At 45.0% G+C, this 17,523-nt stretch overlaps 1 protein-coding gene and 1 non-coding gene across 3 annotated transcripts; both read right to left on the reverse strand.

Moving 5' to 3' along the window:
* Positions 1-7,278: 7,278 nt before the first annotated feature.
* On the reverse strand, positions 7,279-16,710 carry LOC108410949 (N-acetyllactosaminide beta-1,3-N-acetylglucosaminyltransferase 3-like). 2 transcript variants are annotated; one of them, XM_037535722.1, is made up of 3 exons: positions 16,554-16,710; positions 16,277-16,367; positions 7,279-9,208 (listed from the first exon to the last, which is right to left on the reverse strand). In XM_037535722.1, exons 2-3 carry the CDS (start codon positions 16,293-16,295, stop codon positions 8,064-8,066), a joined length of 1,164 nt encoding a protein of 387 aa, XP_037391619.1. In that variant the 5' UTR covers positions 16,296-16,367; positions 16,554-16,710; the 3' UTR covers positions 7,279-8,063. The 2 variants fall into 2 exon arrangements, with proteins under 2 accessions (XP_037391619.1, XP_037391618.1); XM_037535721.1 differs by lacking the exon at positions 16,277-16,367.
* On the reverse strand, positions 11,433-11,514 carry trnal-aag. Its single transcript has one exon. It is a non-coding gene; the product is annotated as a tRNA-Leu (tRNA).
* Positions 16,711-17,523: the final 813 nt, after the last annotated feature.

Here is a 17,523-nt window from a genome sequence, read left to right on the forward strand (position 1 = left end):
AGAAGCAGTAATAATTAGAATAATTAGAAACTGAGAAGCAGTAACTGTGAGAAATAATAATACATAATAAAAGATAATCAAGTGCCTCAGCATGACGTCTTCTAACTGCATACATTACTTTTCTAAGTATTGTAATGGAATATGTTACGGAATACATTTAGTTCTGTGTATTCACATTTCAGCCTGGGTATGGTTAAGATGAAGTTCTGCAGCAAGTTTCAAGATAATCCTCTGAACTGCAGGCCTTTATCTTGTCTGCCATCTTTGGAATTTGAATCTTCACAGATCTGTAGGAGTCAGCGATGCATTTATACCTACTGTCATATTAACATTCCTCCAGTCTGATTTACTGCAAAACAGCATTGTTACACGTGAAAGTCTCAGCTCTCCCACAACATTCCACCAAGCTGCTCCCAGACAGCACAATAACATCATCACAACATAAATGGGTGGAAAGGTTTCAGCAGATTAAAAGGTTTGGTATTGTTCGGATGACAGTTTGCGTCCTACAATGAACAGGTATTAAAGAACAGTATCACCTTAACAAGTGTTGCTTAACAAAACCAACCTACTGTTCTTAGTTTTAATAGTACAGGTCACAACTAGAACAAGAAACTCTGCAGGATCGTAGTGCTGCTTGTGCCTGTGATCGCATGTGTCCTTTTTTTTTATCCATCTATCCATCCATCTATCCATCTATCTATCTATCCACCACAATAGCAAGAAAACTATAGCAACAACCTAGCGACCTCTTTGCAGCCACAAAGAACAGAAAAGCAACAATTTAGCAACACCTTAGCAATGACCTAGCAAAATCTCACCAACCACCTGGAACAATAAATCAATAACCATAGCAACCATGTGGGACACTAAAGCAATAACCTAACAACACCTTAGCAACCATCAGGATAACTAAAGCAATAACCTACCAACATCTTTGCAACCATGTGGGAGACTAAAGCAATAACCTAGCAACACCTTAGCAACCACCCGGAACACTAAAGCAATAACCTAGCAACACCTTAGCAACCACCCAGAACACTAAAGCAATAACATACCAACATGTTAGCAACCACATGGGAGACTAAAGCAATAACCTAGCAACACCTGGAACACTAAAGCAATAACATACCAACATGTTAGCAACCACATGGGAGACTAAAGCAATAACCTAGCAACACCTTAGCAACCACCCGGAACACTAAAGCAATAACATACCAACATGCTAAAGCATGGCATCCCACTCTTCTTGTAGGGTGACCATCGGGTCATTGAGGTTCTGGGGTACAGAGTTACGAGTGTCTACACGGCGACTCAGCTGATCCTATAGGTTTTCTATCGGGATTCAGGTCTGGAGAAAGTGCAAGCCACTCCATTTGAGGTACAAGTCTTCAGCAGCCGTTCCCTAATGATGCCACCTCGATGGAGCACTGTTGACCATGAAGATGAAATGAGGCCTGTGTTGTTCATGCAGAAGCACAATGACTGGATTAATGATGTTATTCAGTAGTTTGGGCCACTGGGTCACTGTACCATTCACAAAGTGTAGGGCAGTTCTGTATTGACTGGACACACCTGCCCACACTGTAACTTGTTAGAGAACAGCAAGTTGTGCAAAAAGTACTGAAACATTGAACAGCTGGACATGTACATTCAAAAGTTTAGAGAAGGTCACATTAAGTTCACCTGTAAAGTTTTGAGAAGATTTTAGGTTCATCCTGAAATTTCACATGAAAGCCAAATACCCCTGCCTTTTTGTGAGTAGTGCATGTTGCATAACTGAATTAAGTTCATGCAACCATTTAAATTTTTGAGTGTATTTCACAGAAAGAAGCTCGAGGAAAATTGATGCTGAGAAAAGCATTACTGTGATCAGAAAAAGGACCCAAGCTGCACTGCAAAAATCTGTATCAATGAACAGATCTTAAATCTAGACATGACATCTAATATTTCTCCTGTTGAGATGGCTGTGAGCTTAATTTAAGATTCCATCCATCCATCCATCCATCCATCCATCCATCCATCCATCCATCCATCTTCCGCTTCTCCGGGATTCGGGTCGCGGGGGCAGCATCCTGAGCAATGAAGCCCAGACCTCCCTTTCCCCAGCCACTTCCACTAGCTCCCTGGGAGGGATTCCGAGGCGCTCCCAGGCCAGCTGGGCTTCCCCGGTGGACTTGCCTGTGACACCTCCCAAGGGAGGCGTCGAGGAGGCATCCTAACAAGATGCCCGAACCACCTCAACTGGCTCCTCTCGACGTGAAGAAGCAGCGGCTCTACTCCGAGTCCCTCCCGGATGACCGAACTTCTCACCCTATCTCTAAGGGAGAGTCCAGCCACCCCGCGGAGGAAACTCATTTCAGCCGCTTGTATTCGCGATCTCGTTCTTTCGGTCATTACCCAAAGCTCATGACCATAGGTGAGGGTGGGAACATAGATCGACCAGTAAATCGAGAGCCTTGCCTTATGGCTCAGCTCTTTCTTTACCACAACAGACCGGTAAAGAGCCCGCATCACTGCTGACCAAGCACCAATCCGCCTGTCAAACTCCCGCTCCCTTGTACCATCACTCATGAACAAGACCCCGAGATACTTAACTCCTCCACTTGAGGCAAGAGCTCATCCCCGACCCAGAGAGGGCTCTCCACCCTTTCCCGCGTGAGAACCATGGCCTCGGATTTGGAGGTACTGATCCTCATCCCGGCCGCTTCACACTCGGCTGCAAACCGATCCAGTGAAAGCTGAAGTTCACGGCCTGATGTCCCCAATAGGACCACATCATCTGCAAACAGCAGCGATGTGACCCTGAGGTCACCAAACCGGACACCCTCCATCCCCTGACTGCGCCTAGAAATTCTATCCATAAAAATTATGAATAGAATCGGTGACAAAGGGCAGCCCTGACGGAGTCCAACTCTCACTGGGAAAAAGTCTGACTTACTGCCGGCCATGCGAACCAAGCTCCTGCTTTGTTTGTACAGGGCCTGAATGGCTCGTAGCAAAGAGCCATGTACCCCGTACTCCCGAAGCACCTCCCACAGAATACCCCGGGGAACACAGTCGAATGCCTTCTCCAAATCCACAAAGCACATGTGGACTGGTTGGGCAAACTCCTATGAACCCTCGAGAATCCTGGAGAGGGAAAAGTGTTGGTCCAGTGTTCCACGACCAGGGCGGAACCCGCACTGCTCCTCCTGAATCCGAGGTTCGACTATAAGCCGGACTCTCTTCTCCAGTACCCTTGCATAGACCTTACCAGGGAGGCTGAGGAGTGTGATTCCCCTGTAGTTGGAACACACCCTCCGGTCCCCCTTTTTAAAAAGAGGCACCACCACCCCAGTCTGCCAATCAAGTGGCACCACCCCCGATGTCCACGCAATGTTGAAAAGGTGTGTCAGCCAAGACAGCCCCACAACATCCAGAGCCTTGAGGAACTCGGGACGGATCTCATCCACCCCTGCAGCCCTGCTGCCAAGGAGCTTTTTAACTACCTTAGCGACTTTGGCCTCAGTAATGGACAAGCCTATTCCCGTGTCCCCAGACTCTGCCTCCTCACTGGAGAACATGTTGGTGGGATTGAGAAGGTCCTCAAAGTATTCCTTCCAACGCCCAATGACGTCTTCAGTCGAAGTCAGCAGCACACCACCTCCACTATATACAGAGCTAGTGGCACACTGCTTTCCCCTTCTGAGTCGCCTGACGGTTTGCCAGAATCTTTTCGGAGCCGACTTAAAGTCACTTTCCAAGGCCTCACCGAACTCTTCCCACACCCGGGTTTTTGCCTTGGCAACGACTGAAGCCGCAGATCGCTTGGCCTGTCGATACCTGCCAGCTGCCTCTGGTGTCCTACAGGCCAACCATGTCCGGTAGGACTCCTTCTTCAGTTTGACGGCATCTCTCACCTGGGGTGTCCACCACCAGGTTCGAGGATTACCGCCCCGACAGGCACCAACTACCTTGCGACCACAGCTACAGTCAGCCGCTTCAACAATGGAGGAGCGGAACATGGCCCATTCTGAGTCAATGTCCCCCACCTCCCCCGATATCTGGTCAAAGTTCTGACGGAGGTGTGAGTTGAAGATCAATCTGACAGGTTCTTCTGCCAGACGTTCCCAGCAAACCCTCACTATACGTTTGGGTTTGCCTGGTCTGACTGGCATCTTCCCCCACCACCTGATCCAACTCACCACCAGGTGGTGATCAGTTGACAGCTCAGCTCCTCCTTTTACCCGAGTGTCCAGTACACATGGCGCAAGTCCGATGACACGACTACAAAGTCAATCATTGAACTGCGGCCTAGGGTGTCCTGGTGCCATGTGCACTTATGGACATCCTTGTGTTCAAACATGGTGTTCGTTATGGACAAACTGTGGTTTGCACAGAAGTCCAAAAACTGAACACCACTCGGGTTCAGATCAGAGAGGCCATTCCTCCCAATCACACCCCTCCAGGTCTTACTGTCGTTGCCCACGTGAGCGTTGAAGTCCCCCAGTAGGACAATCGAGTCTCCAGGAGGAGCACTTTCAAGCACCCCTTCCAAGGACTCTATGAAGGCTATTCTGAACTGCTGTTCGGTGCATAAGCACAGACAACAGTCAGGACCCGTTCCCCAACCCGAAGGCGTAGGGAAGCTACCCTCTCGTCCACCGGGGAAAACCCCAACATACAGGCGCCGAGTCGAGGGGCTATGAGAAAGCCCACACCTGCCCGCCGCCTCTCATCATGGGCAACTCCAGAAAAGAAAAAAGTCCAGCCCCTCTCAAGGAGATTGGACCCAGAGCCCAAGCTATGTGTTGAGGTGAGCCCAACTATATCTAGCCGGTATCTCTCGACCTCGCGCACCAACTCAGGCTCCTTCCCCGCCAGTGAGGTAACGTTCCAAGTTCCAAAAGCCAGTTTCAGCAACCGAGGATCAGAACGCCAAGGCCCACGCCTTCGGACACTGCCCGATCCACAATGCACCGCACCCCTACTACTGCCCCTCCCATCGGTGGTGGGTCGATGGGAGGGTTAATTTAAGATTATTTAACTTAATTCTAGATTTTTTTAAATATTTGTTTTAAGTCATTTTAGTATGTAAAATTCTCACTTAACTGGTAGATGATTTTGCTTGTTGTACAAAATGAGCTTGAAACCAGCAAAACAGTCATTATAGTGAGACAATTTTACTTAATAAAATGACCTAAAACAAGTAAATAATGTCTAGAAATAAGCCAGATAATCTTATAATAAGAGGACAACCATCTCAAAATGGGAAATATTAGAAATATTGACTAGATTTAAGACCATTTTTACTTGATAAGATCCCATTTTTTGCAGTTTATCATTTTGGAGCAGGATAATTTTATCCTGTTTCTCTTTTCATGAGGCAAAAATGAGCTTCTTATTCGACTTTATCGTTCCACCTTAAATGACTCAACAGCTACCTTAATGGTGTACTGGCACCAGAATGTAACTACAGTAACATTTAAGGTGGAACCGAGAATTTGAATAAGAAGCTGGTGAGTAAGAATGTCAGCTTCATTCTGGTTCCGAAACATTCTGTGAAACACGTCTGGGGGAAAGTCGGGTGCAGAGCGGCGGAGGACGGAGAGGCGTTAGCGTTGTTTAAAGCCTGTGTTTGTTTACACACTGTGAAATTAGACCTCCGCATTTAACCCATCCATGCAGTGAAACACCCACATACATACACACTAGTGAACACACACACTAGGGGGCAGTGAGCACACTTGCCTGGAGCGGTGGGCAGCCCTATCCACGGCGCCCGGGGAGCAGTTGGGGGTTAGGTGTCTTGCTCAAGGGCACTTCAGTCATGGACCGTCAGCCGAGGGGATCGAACCTGCAACCTTCCAGTCACAGGGCTGGTTCCCTAACCTCCAGCCCACGACTGCCCCAAATACAGATAATAGAGTAATAATACTTTCACCAATAACGTAATACATTACTACACTATTAGAAATAGATTATTTTTATATGTATTATTATCATTATTATATGAGTAAAACCAAGTTTAATTCTTCTTTCATTGATAAAGTCTTCTGAAAGTCCAGACTGTTTGCTGTTATTTATTCAGTTAAACACAAAGCAATTCCAAAGAATCTGGTCATAAACACCAATCAGCCATAACAAGTCCACAAACCTCGTTTCTACACTCACTGTCCTCTTTATCAGCTCTACTTACTGTATAGCTGCACTCTGTAGTTCTACAGTTACAGACTGTAGTCCATCTGTTTCTCTGATACTCTGTTACCCTGTTCTTCAGTGGTCAGGACCCCCATGGACCCTCACAGAGCAGGTACTATTTGGTTGGTGGACTATTCTCAGTCCAGCAGCGACACTGAGGTGTTTAAAATCTTTATGTACCATCCAGAACCACCAGAGAACCTACACGAGTCTTCTGAGCTTTACATGAAATGATGATGATGGAAAATAGTGGAAAATCTGAAAAGCAAAATACCACCCCATTTCTAAAAAAGTTGGGACGCTTTGCAAAATGTAAATAAAAACAAAATACAATGATGTGCAAATCATTTAAACCCTATATTTTGTTGAAAATAGTACAAACCCAAAATATATTTTGAAACAGAAATTTTATAGTTTTTTGAAAAATATTTGAATTTGATGCCAACAACACATTTTAAAAGAGTTGGGAAGGAGGAACAAAAGGCTGGTAAAGTTGTGTAATGATGAAAAAAAACACCTGGTTGTTGATTGGCAGCAGGTCTGTAACATGACTGGGTATAAAAGAGCATCTCAGAGAGGTGTTCACCACTCTGTGAAAGACTGCACCTGGAATCTGGAGAACTCTCTGTATGTGAGGGACAAGGTCAAAAACCAGTATCTGCTGGCCGTGATCTTTGGGCCCTCAGGCAGCACTGCATTAAAAACAGACATGACTCTGTAGTGGAAATCACTGCATGGGCTTAGAAACACTTCTGAAAACCACTGTCTGTGAACACAGTTCATCACTGCATCCACAAACGCTGTTAAACTCTAAAACACAAAGAAGAACCCAAATATAAACAGGATCCAGAAACGCTGCCACCTTCTCTGGGCCTGAGCTCATTTAAAATGGACTGAGGGGAGGTGGAAAAGTGTCCTGTGGTCCAATGAATCAGCATTTGAAATTCTTCTTGGAAATCTTGTACACTCTGTTCTCCAGGCTAAAGACCACTCGGCTTGTTTTCAGTGCACAGTTCAAAAGCCAGTATTCATGATGGTTTAACAAATGAACTGTATTGGTACATTAAATTTATTCATTTGTCTCTGTAATGTCTGTTTGTTTGCTGTGAGAACATCTTGTAAGTTTATTTTCATGGTAAAACTGACACAAGGAATAAAGAAAAATTGATTTCACAAAGACAGAAACAGGTTTCAAGTTTCAGTAACATTTTTCATGATATGACACTGATGTTAACTTTAAACAATATTTCCCGCATTGTTGAAACAGCCACCCAAAACCACAGAAACCAACAAAATAATCAAATAATAAAATAACCCTGAATCTTATGCAATATGCACAGTACAAAATCAGTTTACTGCCCAAGTGCCATACAAAAATCGAGAGCTCAACTGATTCAGTATGATACGCTGTAGTGTTCCAGGCAGTGTCAACTGTGGTTTCCAGTGAGCACATGTATGCAGGCCTGCAGGATACATTTTTATTACTATCCTGATAGGAAATACTTACCTGAACATGACTATTGTCACTCCAAGTGTTGTATATGAAATGAGTAGTAAAGGCCACGGTTACAACAAACGTGCATCACCATAAGCAGCTAAATATGTTATTAGTATTTGTTTTTGTAGCCTTTATAGAAAAAGCTATTCAGGGAATGCTGACTGTTTGTCAGCCTTATTGTGTGTGTGTGTGTGTGTGTGTGTGTGTGTGTGTGTGTGTGTGTGTGTGTGTGTGTGTGTTATAGATGTTTTCATCACTGAGATATTCCTCCTTTACTGAACATTTTTGGTCTGTATCCTACAGCCCAGGCACAGGTGTACACCATCATACTGTATGCCACCATGGATGAAAATGCCCTTTAAATAAATACAGGGGTCCCAGGTTAAAGAGCTCTGAACGTCTTTCCACATTTGAGATCTTGCTGGTGGACTTCGTACCACATGATGTAAATTTGATGAGGCAGGAATCTGTGAACTAGGATCATTTCACTGTAATAGCAAGGGTCATAAGGGTCCAGCGCTTTCGAGGGAATGTGTAGGCCGGCTGTCCGAACGCCCATGTGGGACGAGGGTTTCAGCCCAGCTTTCTCCAGACACATTCCCATGTAAACATCATCTATTGGCAGAATATTGATGGAGTGAGACATATTATAGATGGTCCTGGCAGTAAAACGTGAAAGCAGGAAGCCTCCTCCGCCACAATAGGGAGGATACCTATTAGATTCCTGCACTTGGACCGGGACATAATATTTGCTGGCCACATTCCTGATTGGGCCAACATACTGGATTAGGTGGCCAACAAATAAGTGTTTGTTGGCACCATCACCACCCAACCCTTGGAGATACACCACCATGTTATCTGTGTTGGCGAAAATGTCATCATCCCCGTTGAGCAGGAAGTGGGCGTTGGGGCAAAATTTCTCCATCCATTCCAGGAAAAGGATCTGCTTGAGTGTGAGGTTGAAGAAGGAATCATGAAAGTCCCACTGCAGAATGTCCTTGTGTTCATGGTTTTCCACTTCCAGGAGTTTGTTCAGCCTCTGCTTCTCAAAGCTCTGTCCAGCAGTCCCGGCTATAAACACGGTACGAATCCAGACGCCGTTCTGCAGCCTCTCAGTAGCCCATGTTTTCCTCAACACCTCCCGTCTGTCGTAATTAGGTGGAGAACTCTTGATGACCAACAAAAGAAACACGTCTGAAGACTTCTTGGGACCCCCACACTTGTCAGGAACGTTGAGCAACATTGGGAAATGGCGACAATGGCGGTAATACAGGAAGTCTTGAATGTGTTTGGGCAAGGAGGAAAATCCACTAATATTGGAAGCAGATGAGTTCTGTTCACATTTGGGAGGTAAACTTGGAAAAGCTTGAGGCATCCCAGCTTCGCTTTCCAGATTCCATTCATATTCTGATGCAAGCTCATCTTGATTCATGTCCTGGAGATATGTTCTCACCAGTAGGATCAAGCACAAAGTTCCAGTAATTAATAAAGCTGCTGTCTGCAGCTTCCACCTCCTCAAACAGATCCCTGGATAGAAAAGTAGACAGTGAGCAAATTAGATTTTCAAGGTAAAGGAAAAGGAAACACATTCTGCAATCATATAAACATCTGCTTGTGCCTGGCCCACACTACAGGATTTCGTCCTAGCCAATGGTGAAAACGCCCATACTTTTTATTGATATTTTTTGTCCTGTATCTTTGTCATCAAAAGCCCCACAATACATGATCTGCCTAGAAAGAAACATCATATGCTTTCAGATTATGCACACAAACAAGAGTCCTGATTAAAGGCTCTGATTCGCAAAACCTTGCATTAATTTCTTATAAGCAACGCTCTCAGAAATAAAGGTGCTAAACCGTCTTTGGGTCAGTTCCCCTCTTGTCACTGGGGTGGTTCCCTCAAGGGCCAATCTCAGACGGGTTTGCTGGAGTCAATCCCAGCTGTTATTGGGCGGAAGGCAGGATACACCCTGGACAGGTTGCCAGTCCATCACAGGGCAGACAGACAGACAGAGAGACAGACAGATTCACTCACACCTAGGGGCAATTTATCATGTCCGATTGGCCTGACTGCATGACTTTGGACTGCGGGGGGAACCCAGAGGTACCCAGAGGAAACCCACGCAGACACAGGGAGAACATGCAAACACCACACAGAAAGGACCCTGGTCACCTGGCCAGGAAGTCAAACCCCTTCTTGCTGTGAGGTGACAGCGCTACCCAACGAGTCACACACAGACATTTAATTCAGTGTTTTCACTCCAGGTTTGGAGCCGCTGCACTGTATAGTTCAGTGTTTTTCTGCTGTTCACACCTCGTTCAGCTCCAGAAGGGATTAATCAGCTGATAATATCAGGAGTTTTAACCAGGAAACCACTGTTATGCTGTGCAGGGGTTTCCGGACTGGAGCTGAACTCTGAACTAACCTCACCAGGAAACTTATAGAACCACTTCTGTCGACACACAACGTCGTTTTCTGTCCCACGACATTCAGTCTGACATTTAACGTTTATGTTTCTCCATTTAAACATCATTTAAATCAGAAACAGAGAGTAAAGCTATCCCGGCGGTCTGCAGCTCCATTAAGGGGGCAACTGTTTATCTCTCGGCTGATAACATCAGGATACTTTCAGGCATGACATCAACAATGTGTTACTTGACATCCACCCCACAATACTGAGTCATAAACATTGAACATGTTTAATACTCATGATTCACAATCAAGACCTCAACTGGACTGGGGCAGATCAGAGGAGTAAATATGGCCGGTGGGTGAGTTTAACACACTGTTACAGCTAAGACCCCCATGTTTTTTTGGTGCTATTTAACTATGCAAAGAACCATTTAAGCATGCAAAAGGTTCTTTAAGTGTTCATGATTCTATAAAGTCAAGACAAGTTTATAACTGGATCAGACACAGCTGTGCTGCTGGAGTTTTTAAACACTGTGTCCACTCACTGTCCACTCTATTAGACACTCCTACCTCGTCAGTCCACCTTGTAGATGTAACGTCAGAGACGACAGCTCATCTGCTGCTGCACAGTTTGTGTTGATCATCCTCTAGTCCTTCATCAATGGTCACAGGACACTGCCCACAGGATATACTGGATAGTTTTGGTTGGTGGACTATTCTCAGTCCAGCAGCAACACTGAGGTGTATGAAAACTCCACTCAGACCAGCGCAACACACACTAACACACCACCACCATGTCAGTATTACTGCAGTGCTGAGAATGACCCACCACCCAACTAGTACCTGCTCTGTGAGGGTCCATGGGGGTCCTGACCACTGAAGAACAGGGTAAAAGGGGGATAACAAAGTATCCGAGAAACAGATGGACTACTAGCAGTGGGCTGGTTTCCCGGGTGCAACACTGAAAATTAAGTTATTGTGGTGGGACCACCAGGAATCCGCTGGGAGTGCAGACCTCTACTAAGTTAAGTGATACTTTTTTGATCCCACAACCGGGGAAATTCCACCTCCGCATTTAACCCATCCGTGAAGTGAAACACCACATACACACTAGTGAACACACACACAGACACATACACACTAGGGGGCAGTGAGCACACTTGCCCGTAGCGGTGGGCAGCCCTATCCACGGCGCCCGGGGAGCAGTTGGGGGTTAGGTGTCTTGCTCAAGGACACCTCAGTCATGGACTGTCAGCCCTGGGGATCGAACCAGCAACCTTCCGGTCACAGGGCTGGTTCCCTAACCTCCAGCCAACGACTGCCCCCTAAAATCTTTGCTGGCAGCGGTGGGATTCGAACCCACGCCCCCGAAGAGACTGGAGCCTTAATCCAGCGCCATAGACCGCTCGGCCACGCTACTAAGTAGGTTAATACTTGGATCTCTGTCCAATTTCAAACATCTTCTAGACACAGTTAGGAAGCAAATTATTTTGTTCTTTGTTAATTACTGTGTGCAATATTAAAGTCAACTACATCACAAAAGGAATAAGGAATGTAAATTAATAAACAGCGTGTCTTCTGGTTGATAATAATCAGATCTACACTATATTTCCAAAAGTTTTCATTCATCCATTAAAATCATTGAATTCAGGTGTTCCAGTCACTTCCGTGGCCACAGGTGTATAAAGCCGAGCCCCTAGGCCTGCAGACTGCTTCTACAGACATTAGTGAAAGAATGGGTCGCTCTCAGGAGCTCAGTGAATTCCAGCGTGGTGCCGTGATCGGACGCCACCTGTGCAGCAAGTCCAGTCGTGAAATTTCCTCACTACTAAATATTCCACAGTCCACTGTCAGTGGGATTATAACAAAGTGGAAGCAATTGGGAACGACAGCAACTCATCCACGGAGTGGTCAGCCACTAAAATGACAGAGCGGTCAGCGGATGCTGAGGGGCATAGTGCGCAGAGGTCACCGACTTTCTGCAGAGTCAATCACTACAGACCTCCAAACTTCATGTGGCCTTGAGATCAGCTCAAGAACAGCGTAGAGAGCTTCATGGAATGGGTTTCCATGGCCGAGCAGCTGCACCCAAGCCTTACATCACCAAGCGCAATGCAAAGCGTGGAATGCAGTGGAGTAAAGCGCCGCCACTGGACTCTAGAGCAGTGGAGACGAGTTCTCTGGAGTGACCAAAAGCGGATGGACGAGTCTGGGTTTGGCAGTTGCCAGGAGACAGTACTTGTCTGACTGCATTGTGCTGAGTTTAAAGTTTAAAGGGGGGGGGGGGGGGGGATCATGGTGGGGGTGTTTTTCAGGAGTTGGGCTCGGCCCTTTTGTTCCATTGAAAGGAACTCTTAAAGCTTCAGCAACTTATTTAAAGTAAGTCCTCAGTTTAGATCTGACAGTTCAAGATAAGATTTTTTACAAATTCATACTACAGAAGTAAATCTGACCTTAATTTAGTTCGAATTTTATCTTATATTATACAACATTTAGTTCCAGCCATGCAAGCTGATTGGTTGAGAGGCGTTCTAGCTGTGCTGTTATTTCACCATAACATCACAGGTTTTTCACAAACACTGTATCACTCCACTGAGACGCTGTTGCTAAGCAACGGCTCTGACAGCTGTAGGAGACGCTCAAGATGTTTGAACGATTGTACTTCTCACTTTGCCACAAACAGAAAACGGACACTGTTTGATCACATCTGACCAACAGCCGATTTGGTCCGACTCTGAAGACAAGACGACACTAAATTCCCAAACTGTCGTCACCACTGAGCAGCTTTTCAGTCGGCAGCTGTGACAGAAGAACAGCTGAACAACCTGGAATCAGCCAGAAATGAACCCAACACCATTCACCAAACTAAACGGGCTGTAAGAAGCTTCACAGACTGGCTGGAACAAAACAACATTAATACTGATCTGGAGAAACTGACCAAACTGAGCTGAACCTGATATTGGGTCGGTTTTACGGCTCAGTCTGATTTGGTCCGACTCTGAAGATCAGACACGTCTGGCGAATGGTGTTGGGTTCATTTCTGGCTGATTCCAGGTTGTTCAGCTGTTCTTCTGTCACAGCTGCCGACTGAAAAGCTGCTCAGTGGTGACGACAGTTTGGGAATTTAGTGTAAGGAGCTGGAGAACGAACTGCCGGCTGAGCAGCGAGTGGGCGGAGCTTGTTACTCTGACGTAGCAACGAGCTGCTCGTTAAGGAGCTCTAGTTAGGAGGAAGGAGCTGAACATTAAAACATATTAAACGCCGCGTTCACGGCCAGTTTATTCATTTCTTACTGTATTTATTTAACTGCTGTATTAAAGCAGTAGAGCACTCGAGGAGTGAGTTATCACCAATAACATCACGGCTGAGATGATCTACGGACACCGAATCACAGCCGGGGTGGTATTCTGTGATAACACACTCCTTCTGGGGTTCTACTGCTCGTGCATCTCGTCTCCAGTTAGGAAATCTTAAGCTACTCAACTCAGGGTGATAATCAGCTGAAACAAACATTTCATCTAAACAATGTTAAAAGTGTGAGTCTACAGAAGCTGCTCATTTCCAGTGGTTGTGACTGGAATCAGGCAATCATGTGATCTTGTGAGAAACAGATGGTGTGACTTCAGAAATAAGCCATACATCAGGCTTTCATTTCCTCATTGTTTTTTGTTTTTCATGCGAGTTGACCCGTTTTAGCTCTGTGTGTCAACAGAAGTTTATTAGAAGTAATTTACTAAAACCGGGTTGAAGAGCTTTGGATGAGCGTTGCGACTGTATATGCAGGTTAAAGCGGTGCTTTGTGGCGTATAAAGTGATGTATATCAGTTCAATCAGAGTCGGGTTGGGTTACATCCGCTGTGCACTTTTACAGTTTAACAGCTGCCTTTTACATCAGCTTTTCCCACAGAGCTGTTGAAGCATTAAACTTTTAATGTTAATGGGAAAAGAAATGACTGACGGCCCACTGTGGAAAAACCTGATCAGTCGCTCAGAATCAGATCAGTCGCAAAGCCCTGCGTTCAGAAATGGTTCTAACATGTGCTCATAACTCTGGGAAATGTATACACCATCACGCCTCATAAGGCTGTAAGAATGAACCATAGTTCATTTTTTGATGGCTATGTCATAATTCATTATAATGCCTGGATGATATCCTGTACATTTGCGAGGCTAATTAGGTGCCGATTGTGTTCTCCGGACATTTAAGGGAAAACAAATGTTAAAAAAAACAGTTGTTTTTACATAACAAAACACTTTTAATTCAGAAATGAGGGGAAAAACAGCTTTATTGTACTTTATATCTTACTCAGAACCAGTAACACACATGATGGTTATAACTTACTGAGGATGTGCATTCATATTGTCCAGGATGTCCAGCTAATGAAAACGTTCAAAGAAAAGGGAACACATGACATAAAATCTCTCTTGAAGCCCTAAATGTTCATATTGGTTTTAGAGTCGGTAATATGAGTTACATTCACTTTGCAATGACGCACAGGCCATTTTTCATTTAGAAGGCATTATAATCAGTTATAACATGTTAAGTCACCAAAGGTCATTATAAGAGGCTTGATTAGCATTATAGACCTCTTCAACTCCTTGGGACCAGCGGTGGTTCCAAACTGCACTTGGTCATGGTCTTCATAACGTTCATAAGCTCCATTCAGAAGCTGGGCGTCGTGTGAGGCTGTAGCTCTTCTCTCCAGTCTAATAGACGGTGACGTCATTTTAAACCCTTATAATAAAAGAAGCTGAACTTTGTTTTTCTACTGAAAGTCGACCCGTTTTTCCCCAAATCTGGGCTCTAAACTATAAACAGACGGCGTCTCTTCAGTGATCTGCTCTGGAAACATCACTTTTAGAAAACAACACAAAGAGCGTCGGAGATTTTTGGCCTTCAGCAGTGAATTGTGAGCGTGTAGTGAAAAGCAGCATCAATAGCGAATAGAGGACGTTCAGTGGAGGAAACTTATTAAAGCTGAACTGTTTAAAGGCGTTTGGGGAACTTCTGTGACTGTAAATGATTAAAGCAGCAGTTTATTGACCGTCAACATTAACAGGTTTCAATTAATTTAGTGCCTTATTGTCAGAACTTTCCACACGAGACCCCCCCGAGTGCTCGGCCGAGGGATTCTGTAGGGAAAATAAAGGACTTTGTCCACTACGCATGAGTGTCCAGTTTGAGAAACACAAACCCGTCTGCCTGAGACGAGCTGAGCATCCGGGGAACGTCTGATGATTCATTCAACACCTTTTCGAAAAGGGTTCCATATGCAGCCTCTTCAAAAACAGTTCTATACAGCACCGGAAACGTTTCTTCTATAGTCTACAAGCTTGACACAACAATATATATATATATATATTTTTTTTTCCATGAAGCATTCATCTAGACTGACGGAGAATTGCCAAAAGGGTTCTTAATAGCACCGAAAAGGGTTCTGCTATTGTTACAGGGTCAAGCTTGTATATAATACAAGGACGTTTTTCTGTCTTAAATAGAACCATTTTCAAAAAGGTTCTATGTACAACCCTGTACAACACGTTGCCCGACAAACTAGATAAAACATTTTTGAAGTGTTCTATCTAGCACCAAAAAGGGATCTGCTATTGTAGTGACGTTAAACTTGTATACAACAGAAGAACCTTTTTAATGCTATACAGAACCCTTTTCAAAAATCTTCTACATACAGCCCCATACAACATATTCTCCATCACTCTAGATAGAACCTTTTTGAAAAGTATTCTGTCTAGTACCAAAAAGGGGTCTGCTGTTGTTGTGATGTTAAGCTTGTATACAGCTGAAGAACCATTTCTGGCGCTTTACAGAACCACTTTTAAAAAGGTTCCATTTAAAACCCTACAAACACCTGCTCCCTCAATCTAAACAGAACCTTTTTGAAAAGGGTTCTATCCAGCACCAAAGAGTTCTACTATTTTGATGATGTTAAGCATCGTATACAATAGAAGGACCTTCTTAATCAGTCTGAAGAACCGTTTAAGCACCGTGTTCATGGTTCTATAAAAGCAGCTCCTCTGAGCTCAGCTGTGAGATTTACATGAACAGTGTGACCATCACGCCACTGGCTGGTTCAGTGTTCCAGATAGTTCCACATGTAGAACACGAAAAGTACCATTTTCAGTTCAGCAGCTTAGAGTGATAGCAGAAGTGTGAATGTACTCACTGCAGAACCCCTGGAACATCTCCGAGATCAGACAGAGGACTGTTCACCTGGGCGTGTAGCCTGTGTTTCCACACCGTTCAGTGTGATCAGACTATACAAAAAAACCAGGTAGAAAATCAGATAAACTCTCTTCAGAACTCACTCGGAGTGGTTTGGTGTGACATGGCTGATTGTAGACAGCCCTGGTTCCCACCACCACTCTTGTTCACATCTCACACTCGGAGTTACAGCACAAGTTTGGAAGTTGGGTGGAATTCCCCTTTAAACCATGTCTTACCTTTTTCCACCAAACTCAGTCCCGATAAACTCCTCATGGTCTTCGGCAGAACTGTCCCTCAGCACCCAACAGGAACTGAGTGAGCGGGAAATGCTGCACTCACTCAATAAGCCCACACACACAGCCCTCCCCTCAGACAGAGAGCGAGAAAGACGAGAAAGACAAGAAAGGCGAGAGGGAGAGAGAGAGAGCAGACAGAAAGACCAGAGAGAGACCAGAGCCAGAAAAAGAGAGAGGGACCAGAGCCAGAGACCAGACAGAGAGAGAGAGAGAGAGAGAGAGAGAGAGAGAGAGAGAGAGAGAGAGAGAAAGACCAGAGAGAGAGAGAGAGCGAGAAAGAGAGAGTGAGAAAGACGAGAAAGACAAGAAAGGCGAGAGAGGGAGAGAGAGAGAGACCAGACAGAAAGACAAGAGAAATAGAGACCAGAGCGAAAGACCAGAGCCAGAAAAAGAGAGGGAGAGACCAGACAGAAAGACAAGAGAGACCAGAGCCAGAAAAAGAGAGGGACCAGAGCCAGACAGAGAGGGACCAGAGCCAGAAAAAGAAAGACCAGAGAGAGAGAGAGAGAGAGAGAGAGAGAGAGAGAGAGAGAGAGAGAGAGAGAGAGAGAGAGAGAGAGAAAGACCAGAGAGAGAGAGAAAGACCAGAGAGAGAGAGAGAGAGAAAGACCAGAGAGAGAGAGAAAGACCAGAGAGAGAGAGAGAGAGAGAGAGAGAGAGAGAGAGAGAGACAAAGACAAAATAACAATGACCTTCATAAACATAGTGATATTTACACTCATCCTCCAACTCGGAAACAAACTCCTCTCCACAACTCAGTGTGTGCATTTTATTTCAGGATGAACGAAGTTCTTAAAGCTCCACTAACAGTCTAAAAATAAACATCTCTCATTACAACATTCATCCCGTAACATAAATACATCGTATCTGTCTGTTCACTCACAGACCTGTTAGAGTTGGATCTGAAGCT

This window comes from Pygocentrus nattereri, chromosome 28 (assembly GCF_015220715.1).
Source record: "Pygocentrus nattereri isolate fPygNat1 chromosome 28, fPygNat1.pri, whole genome shotgun sequence".
NCBI lineage: Eukaryota > Metazoa > Chordata > Actinopteri > Characiformes > Serrasalmidae > Pygocentrus > Pygocentrus nattereri.